Raw genomic sequence first — 9,316 nt, 5'->3', positions numbered from 1 at the left:
GCCAGGGAGCCCCAGGCCTAGCCTTACACCTCCAGCCCGTCATCACCGAGTTCTCCATGCTGCAGATGAAGTGAGCCAGAGGTTACGTGGTAGGCGTAATAAGCGGCGTGAGCTGCTGCTTCTCTAACTGGCAGGGAGGAGGAGACTGGTGTTGAGCACAGCACAGTCTGTGCCCTGTGAAAAGAGGCTGACTACCAGGGGTGAGAGATGGAAAGGTGTACTTTTGATTGGAGCAGCTAAGAGGGTATTAAACTGCAACAGCTGGGAAACACAGCTTAGAGGAGAAACAGTATGCAAACCCAGACTCCTCTCATGGGGGCCTGACTGAACCAGTCTGTATTAATGAACTGGAAAAAGGGAAATTTCAGCTGCAGCAGTTGTAGGAGTCTGCATGCCCTAGTCCAGAGAGGATGGACTTAGTTGCAAAGCTCTCTGGGCTGGCTCTTGTGGTGGCAGTGTTAGAAATTTCTTAGTACAGCCTGCTCACACAGAAGTCAGGGAATGCAGAAGGTGGCTTGATGTTGGCAGCACCAGACAGTATTTGGATGTGATTAGAGCCATGCAGCAAACATGCTTACAATCCACAGAGTGACATTCCAAAATCTGATTACATGCCAGTTCACAGAGAAACTGCAGGATTTGTGTTCTGCACAGAGGTTCCCTGCCCTAGCAAGCAGCCTTTGGGACCCTCCTGAGCCGGGAGGTCAGGCTCTGGCTGCCAAGGTTAGGGTCAGGGTTACAGCTTACAGACACCTTGGCCAGCTGAGCTCTTGAATTGCTTGAATAAATGTGCTGCATGCATGGCACCTTGGGATTAACATGCATGCAACACATTTCACGTGTCTGAGAGTAAAATTAAATGTTAATTAGGTTTTTTCATGTAGGCCATATTCTGCCCTTTGGCTTCTCTCTTTCCCAAACAGAAGATTTAAGAGCTTTGGCACTAACTCTGCCAGTGCTCAATTGCTACCTACAGATCTGTACAGGTGCTGTCAGCTAAGCAACACTAAAAACAAAAGGGGATTCACTCAGTTAAAGTTTTACACTGCCCTGAGCTGGAGCTGATTTTCAGTCCAGACAGTGCAGAACCTGCAAGTATGTTGCTTCAGGTTTGGCAACAGGTTAGTTACATTCGTACAAAAGCATTTTTAGTTAATTCAGCAGTTAATAATCTGAGAGGATGCAGTGCGCCAAGGCAGGTAAACTAGCCTGGGGTTTGGGCTGTCTGTGCTGCTGGCTGTAGGTTCTAGAGACACAGGAGGGAAAATCTCACCCTGCAACTTCTGCAGGTCATGGGCAAAGTATTTAGGGGTTTCTGGGGGAGGGAGTGCAGCAGTGGTGGCATGGGTAGATAGCCTGCTCCTGAAATGAACCTTCTTTATTTCGCAGCAGAAGTAAGTCTTCAAGTGTGGCGCGCCAGTCTGCCCAGAGCTTTCCCCTCTTCCATAATGATGGTACAGGCTGTGCTGAGCTGCAGTTCAATAAATATCAGCCAACTCTCTCCAGAGAGACAACTACTTTCTGCACCCTCCAAGGGCTGAGCACAAGTAATGTAGCCAGGCTCATTCTGCTCTCCCTTGTGAGTACAGGCATTGTAGTCACCACCAAACATCCCCACAGCCAGGGATTTCATCCTTTAGCACACAGCAGCTTCAACATTGCTGCAAATTCCTCTCTGGGCAGGCACAGTTATGCCTATTGTTTTAATTAATCATCATCCCTTGGAGATTCAGGGACTCCTGATTCCCAAGGTCTGGCTTTTGATTAGAGTCAAATATGGTATATCTAAGGCAGCTGTGTGGCCAGCCTCCTCCTGTCTTTATTTGTACACATGTACATGAGCTGTCCCCAAATGCATGTGTGCCAGGACACACACATTTTATGTTCCAATAGCAATATGCCCCTCAGAGCTTTTTTTTTTTAGCTCCACCAAAAGCCTATACCCACATGCCTCTAGAATAAAACACGATAGTCTTGTCTGCCTGGGTTGTTCCCTGTTGAATTTACATTCTTCTTTCCTCAGATCTCTGTTTTCTGCATTTCCTGGGATTATAGGAACCTTTTGTGTTTAAAATTCTTGTCCCTTGTTTTCCCCAGGTTGCTTTAAATAGAAGAGGAAAATAAACTGAGGAGCCATCAAAGCTCATCTCACTTCTCCAAACTGATTCTCTGACCCTTTTTACCATCTGTGTCCCTCTCCAGCTTTTACCTGCACCGTTCCACCTTTTGCAATAGAAGAAAGCCCCTGAAGATCTTTCTGCCCTTTTAAAAGGATCCACCTCTGCAGCCAGACACCAAGCTTCATTTCTGTTAAGGTTTTCAATCCCGCTCACTCCTTTGTCTTGGTTTATACGTCACCCTGTTCCTCTTGGGTGGGCAAAAAGGGGATGGGTGCTGCCGCTGTGCTGAGTCCTGACTGGGTCACCCATTGCTGCTGGGCTGTCTGGGCTAGGCTATAAAACAGAGCCAAGGCAGCGCAGCTGGCTCAGAGACCAGACTGAATTCTGCAGACGCGAGGGACCCACACGCAGCCTCTGCCTCCTCCTGCGTTGCTGTTTTTCCTGGAATACAGAACCAACCTCCAGAGCAAGATGTGCAAGGGACTCGCTGCGCTGCCAGCCACTTGCTTAAAAAGGTACTGTTTATTTCTGAGCGTCTGTTAATGGTCTTGTTAGGCTGATGTATTGAACTTGGTGTCTGAAGCACAAGTGGCAGATTTGGTTCTGCTGCTTTTCTAAGATGAGATAGAAATGATTGCTTACAGGCTATTTTTTCTTTTTCTATTATTCAGAAGCAGAATTACATGAAGGTTTTGTACTGTGCTGTGCGATCTCTAAGCCCATCCTTCTCATCAGCAAAACAAGCAGCTCTTAGCACTGCTACATATTGATATTCCTGTCATCTGTTCCTGCCACAAGCTTTGCACCCCTTTTCTCTATTGAATCCTTTCTCTGCTGAATTTTTCTTTCTTGATTTTTTGAGGGAAAAAGAAGGCAGGAAGGATATATATAAAAAAAAAAAAACAAAACAACAGAATTCAGAGTCATTCTCCAAAACGCATCCCAAACGCAGAAGGCCAGCCTGGCAGGACAAGGCAGGGCTGCAAGGCAGCCCAGGGCAACGCGGATCTGGATGCAGCACCAGCCAGTGCAGAGTCAGCCCCGGGTGTGTAGGGGCAGTGAGGGACCAGGGCAGGCTGTATCCCGGTGCACAGTGCTGTGGGGCTGGTGTGGGGCTGGCCATGCCCAGTGTGCCATGCTGATCAGGAAGGGCTGAGCTGTACCCCTGCCATGGGTGCATGATCTGGCTGCACCCAGGTGTGCGGTGCCAGCCAGGCATCCCTGTGCCCCCCAGACACGCTCTTGGCTTCATGGCCTGCCCTGCAGCCCAGTGTGAGGTGATCTCTATGCCAGCAAGGTGGCCATGAGCTCTCATGGAGGGGTGTTACTCCCTTTCAGGTGCTATGGGGCCTTGAGACCCCCAGCAGAGTGGCTCAGGTCCCCAGAATGGCACCAGTCCCACAGAAGTCCCTGCTCATCCAGCCCATGCAGACTTGCATGGGTCTCTGATGGTGCAGTGCTTTCCGGCCCCTCATGCCTTCAGGCTGCTTCCCAGTGGCTGTGCAGTGGGAGAGGGTTGGGAAAATACAAACTGAGGCTCAGCCAGCTCCCATCTAGAAGAAAAAGCTTCCACTCATGGTGGATTTGAAAACAAGTGATGAAAATGCAAGGAAGAAATATTGACACCCTCCACCCCCACCCCCACCCCACCCCCCCCCCCCCCACCCCCCCCAGTTTTCAGGAACATGCGATTGAGAAAAAAAAAAAGAACATTAAAAAAAAAGAAAAAGAGGAGGGGAGAGTTCACATCTTTTAACCTTTCTGTTCAGGATTGCCAAGAAAATCCCTCTCTCCCAGAAAGCTGCGGGACTCACTGCAAGCAGCAGCATCTTGTTTCCCCCTGCTGCCGCCTTCCTGCAGACCTGAGCAGTCTCCTTCTTCTGGGGGCAAGCAGCATGACCGCGCGAGGCAGCCGAGTCTGCCAGTGCAGAGTACCCGATGTCTGCCAGGGCAAGGCCTGGGTGCTGGCCCTCATCACAAGCTCTAAGGAAGCTCTGAGGTCCCTTCACTCTCACCCTAGGGCTGCAGTTGTTAAGGAAACGTTTAGGAGCACAGCAAAGAAGTGAGATAAGATATGATCGGGGGTGCTGACACGGTGCAAAGAGCAGTGCTGGGAGGCTGAGAAGCTACCAGTGCTCAGCCCCTACACAGCCTCTTGCTCTTTTCCAGGCTCTGATCTGAGAAGCAGGAGAGTAATTTCATGCTTACACTATCGTTGCACCCTGCAGCAGGCCAGGGCTTGCACCCCAAAGCAAGCAGGACTGATTTACCCACCACTTCCTCCAGTTCTTAAATTGGAAGAAAATCCAGAGAGATGCTGAAAGCAATACCATCTGTAATCTAGATGCTGCTATCAGGCAATGATTGTCCTAAGCATGCTAGAAGGCAGAACAAAATTAAACATGAATCCTTGATTGCTGTGGAAACATGAAAGCTCATGGCTCGGCCTGAGGAGCCCTTGCTGTTCTGGTCACAGGCAGCTGCTTGGTGGCGTGGCCTGGCATGGCCCTGCTGTTCCTGTATCGATATGCAAAAGGATTAGCAAGGGTGTAAGAACCAGACATTGGTAGCTGCGCAAACCAGCTCAAGGAGAAGTGACGCATTTACAGTGTAGTGATGCCTTTCTATCATAATAATGTAATTGTAAACGAACAGTAGGAAAACAGCAACTTCTCCCCCTTTGCAAGGCCCGCCTCCAGGCAGATGACCTTCTCAGCAAGAAAATGGTTGGTGCTGTTGAACACGAAAAATTACTTCTTTGACTTCGTTGTGTTTGTCTAGCAGCAGAAATGTGCATTATGTGAGGAAAGTCAGCACTGGAGTCACTAGCAGCCACCTGCATTTGTGTCATGAGTGAATTTAAAGGAGCTTGTTGTGGGTGAGGACACTGCAGCGGGAATTGCAATGCATTATCTTCATCTTGCTCTCGAATTGTTTCTTTCAGTGCCAAAGACATGAAGCATCGTCTGGGCTTCTTGCTGCAGAAGTCAGACTCCTGTGACTACAGCTCTTCCCAGGGCAAGAAGGAGAAAATATCTTCAAGCCAGAGGTAAGAGCAGATGCTGCCACGTAGTTAAGCCCAGGCTGGCACCAACATGTTATTTACTCCTTCACTGAACTCAACTTCGATAGTGTTTCTGCTGCTGCCTCCTTGTAACTCCTGAATGCCTGTGTTTGAATCTAGTGGGCAATAGTTCTCAGGTATTGATAGTCCCTTTCCATGAGGAAAGTTAAACTAGATGTCCTTTTCTGCCAGCACTTCTGTGATTCAATATGCATATGCACACGGAAAGATTTGTGCAGGGAAATAACGCCATCACAAGACCCAGCTGCTGTTCCCCTGACAGGTTAAAGAAATCAGCTCTTTGAAGTTTGCTGATACGACCTGTGTAAGAATGGTACCAACTCTGTGCTCCAGCAAGAGATGCAATCAGTCACAAAATAAACACAAAGTCTCCAATAATTGCCAGAGATCACAAACCAGCATTTCTGTAGATTGGATCTGGGATACTCAGGGGTCTCTCTAAAGGAATCAGACGTTTCCTTCTTGGTCTTTTGTGTATGCTCTTAGAACAATCAGGGGAAAAGATATTCTAATGGTGCAGAGCAAAACAAGAAGTTTGTCTTTTCTGTATGGCCCTTAAATCTTCCCTATGTTTCTGCCTTTGTCTCCTTTTAGGGTTAGCCAAGAAGAAGTCAGAAAGTGGGCGGACTCTTTGGAAAACTTGATCCATCATGACAGTAAGTAAAGAGGGCCCTTCTGCTGCCTGCAGTGTGTGTGCTGTGAGCAGTCCCTGAAGTGAGCATGGACTGTTATGTCTCTTAGCAGCACACAGTACCTCTTTTGGCCGCACAGGCCTCTGGGATGGGTGGTGAAGTGTCCCCTTGGTGAAATCCCAGGGACAATCATAAGATGTCAAGAGTGGGGCTTTGACCTGTTGCTAAGCTGTCCTTTTTGTAAATGCAACTGGTTTATCCCCTCTGCAAGGGGAGTGCAAGACCACAGCACACAGTTAACAGTGGGTTAAACAAGAACCAAAAAATGGAGAAACTGAGCCCATGGGAGACTTTGTCTTCCTGTCGGTTCCAGGCTGCACTGATGTTCTTGAGGTTTCTTTTGTGCTGTTCCCATGGCCTGAGGCTCTGTGGCAACTGTTGGCTGTCTCCTCAGGGCCTCCTGGGAACATGTGAGTTGCCTGTGTTCTCCTGGCTGAGACACTGGAGCAGTCTCACAGTGGGGGAGCAGGCAGCTGGGGGACCCAAATGCAACATCCCCGTGGGGCCTGTCTGAATTTCAGTCTCCCTCAACAGACACGAGCTGCACGAGGAACTACCATGGAGACAGGCAGCCATCCTTGCTGCTAGCCCCAGGGGAGCTGCTCATTCTGCTCCTTGAAGGAGAACCCAGAACTGCTGTTTGCTGGAGTTCACAGGTACAACTATCCACAAACCAACACTCTTACCTGACCTGTTTTTTCTCTAAACAATCTGTAGGAGGACTGGCAGCTTTCCGTGCCTTTCTCAAATCTGAGTACAGTGAGGAAAACATCGAGTTCTGGGTCAGTTGTGAGGACTACAAGAAAACCAAGTCACCATCCAAGCTCAGCACCAAGGCCAGAAAGATCTATGATGAGTTCATCTCAGTGCAGGCAACAAAAGAGGTATGTGCACAGAATATTTCTTGGGCAAAGGTATCACCCTGAATTCTGAACTAGGCCAGCAGCACAGGGAAGTAGAGACTGGTGATTTCACAAGAGTTGAAGGGTGCTGCTTCTCTGCTAGTTAGCAAGTAAATGTGTCATTTTTATTGCTTCCATATTAAACTTGGATAGAGAGAAAGTGGATTTAGTCACAACCATGTGACCGTCCTGTGGGCATACTCAAATGGGAGAAGCCCAAGAGGACTCTGATTCCCAGTGTTCCTGCTCCTCCCATGCAGTTTAGTTTCCTGGCTGGCCGCATCCCATAGGGGTATGTGTCAGTCCTCCCTGACAGTTCATCTGACAGAAGGGATGGGGATGCATTGGTATCCAGCTGCGCAGATTCTGCCACAGCTACGGTGTGTCAAACAGCCATTACAGACATCTGCCCAATAAGGCGAGCTAAAGCACGTTTGGTGGAGAGATGCTTGGATTTTCCCTTACCTATGCTAGCCACTTCTGGGACACATTCTAATTACGCTGTCCCTTTGGCCCACAGGTGAACCTGGATTCATGCACACGGGAGAAGACAAGCCACAACATGCTGGAGCCTACACTGTCCTGCTTTGATGAAGCTCAGAGAAAAATATTCACCCTCATGGAAAAGGATTCGTACCGCCGTTTCCTCAAGTCCCCCTACTACCTGGACTTGGTCAGCCCACCTGCTGCTGGCTGTGAGCCCGAAAACTGCAGAAGAAGCCACACTCACACCTTAGACTGCAACTCTAACATCATCTCCCAGTGCGCCTGAACCTGCAGCAAGGCAGGAGCAGGCAGGGCTCTTGCAGGAATATACGGCAGCAAAAGCATTCATTGGCATGAAGCAGCAGAGCTGTCTCCAATAGCTGTCTAATGTCCCAGTTGTATCCCATGTCATGCAACAGCCAGCATTGTAACCCAAGCCAGGCTCAGTCTGTGTAGCAAACCCTCCTCTGACTCCATCGGTATAGGAGCCCTGGAGTCTGTGTCTGACAGGAAAGCTGAGTGCGGTCCTTGTGTGTTCACTGTGTTTCTGGTGAGCCCTGCAAGCCCAGGAGGGTGGTGGGGAGCACTCATTCAGGCCCAGCATTATCCACAGGGGACCAGTCTTGCAGTGTTGCAGTGTGACACTTAGCAAAGAGCAGGGGAATGAGGAAGCCAAGGGAAGTGTTGGGGACTGTGATCTCCCCTTTCTAATTGGCAAAAGCTTAGATGAAAAGGACTTGCTCTGGTCCTTAGCAATGTGAAGCTCTCCCCTCTGGCCACTTCTCCCTCTGTAACATCTAGTTAATGCTGGCCAAGGATCTTTCCAAGGAGTGTACAAAGCTATTGTTTTGGGAGAGGTTCATTATTTTGTATATTATTGTGTCCCTCATGCTCCCATGTTAAACACTGTAGCAGAGCAGAACAGAAACATGTTCCTTCTCTCCCAGATGGACAGGGGTGTATTTCTGACTCTGGGAGCGCCATTTGAATTTAGGTTCATCTGCCCTGGCTTGTAAGGAGCAGTTTGTGAGGGAGCAGGACCACAACCACAACAGCTGGGGGAGAAAGACCCTGCTTGGGAGTACTTGAAAATGTCTTTTTTTTCTTTTTTTAATGTTATTTATGGGAGTTTATATTTCAGTAGTAGCATGACTCACTTTTTTTCCTGAAGATGGTAGGAGGAATGTGTCAGGCTTATTACTGCTCCTGGGCTTTGCAAGAAGGCAGCTTCATTTTTAGTCACTGTGGTTAGACATGGCCTTCATGGGGGGCTTTGGGACTGACACTGACCTGCAGTTGGAGGCAAGAAATAAGTGCAGGGCTTGCTGTCTTGGGCTGCAGTACCAGGTACCGCACTGTCCCCCAGCCCCTTGGTCTCTCCTTAGTTGGATATCGCTGCTCTGACAACCGTGTATTGCTTGCTCTGCATCCCAGCCCAGATAACAGTTCTCACACGGGGGTTTTGACACGGCAGGAGGAGGCTGTGGTTCTCCAGTAGACACTTCCAGGCCCACAGAGAAACGTCTCTTTTAGCATTTGCTTTATTTCGTATTTATTCACCTGTACTGACACATACCACCATAGCATGTTCAGCTAAAAGATGGAGAGGCTTGCTAAAGCTCTGAACATAGCCAAGCATGTGGTTATGTTTTATTTCCCCTGGTACTGGGAATTCTTGATAACTATTATAAAAACTGCATTGATATTTAAATAATAATGAATTCATTCTGAATAAAAAAAGATTGTGTTAGTCCTTTCTAAAACACCATTGTGTGAACCAAAGAAAATGCACAGAGACCCAATTCACTGGCCAAGGTTACTCTAAGAAGTCATTTTACAAATGGCTTCACACACGTTTTAATTACGGAAAGATGGAACAGCCATTTTTTCCTTCAGATGCCTTTGGCATCACGAGTGTGGGGGGTACTGGGCTTTTGGAATCAATGTGGTGCCTGACAGTGAGCACAGCACAGGGACCACCCAGTCTTCCTGAGAGGCTGGTCTGAGTGTGAGGCCCCTTTGACAGTGTTG

General features: G+C 48.6%; 1 protein-coding gene across 2 annotated transcripts; it reads left to right on the top strand.

Annotated features, from left to right (window-relative positions):
• The first annotated feature begins 2,294 nt into the window (after positions 1–2,294).
• Positions 2,295–8,393, top strand: RGS4 (regulator of G protein signaling 4). Of its 2 annotated transcripts, XM_062616296.1 has the most exons (5): positions 2,385–2,635; positions 5,065–5,169; positions 5,800–5,861; positions 6,615–6,781; positions 7,320–8,393. In XM_062616296.1, the coding sequence occupies exons 1-5, from the start codon at positions 2,592–2,594 to the stop codon at positions 7,569–7,571; spliced, it is 630 nt and encodes a 209-aa protein (XP_062472280.1). In that variant the 5' UTR covers positions 2,385–2,591; the 3' UTR covers positions 7,572–8,393. The 2 variants fall into 2 exon arrangements, with proteins under 2 accessions (XP_062472281.1, XP_062472280.1); XM_062616297.1 differs by lacking the exon at positions 6,615–6,781 and having other exon boundaries at positions 2,295–2,635; positions 7,320–7,390.
• Positions 8,394–9,316: the final 923 nt, after the last annotated feature.

This window comes from Pezoporus occidentalis, unplaced genomic scaffold (assembly GCF_034315485.1).
Source record: "Pezoporus occidentalis ecotype Australia unplaced genomic scaffold, CSIRO_AGI_Poc_V1 ctg189, whole genome shotgun sequence".
Classification (NCBI taxonomy): Eukaryota; Metazoa; Chordata; class Aves; order Psittaciformes; family Psittacidae; genus Pezoporus; species Pezoporus occidentalis.
The sequence above is the reverse complement of the archived record's forward strand: the minus strand, read 5'-3'. Positions and strand labels throughout refer to the sequence as shown.

Coding starts and splice junctions, on each gene's coding strand:
- RGS4 (XM_062616296.1), top strand. CDS start 2,592: ATGTGCAAGGGACTCGCTGCGCTGCCAGCCACTTGCTTAAAAAG. Junction 2,636..5,064: donor CCAGCCACTTGCTTAAAAAG/GTACTGTTTATT, acceptor TGTTTCTTTCAG/TGCCAAAGACATGAAGCATC. Junction 5,170..5,799: donor AAAATATCTTCAAGCCAGAG/GTAAGAGCAGAT, acceptor GTCTCCTTTTAG/GGTTAGCCAAGAAGAAGTCA.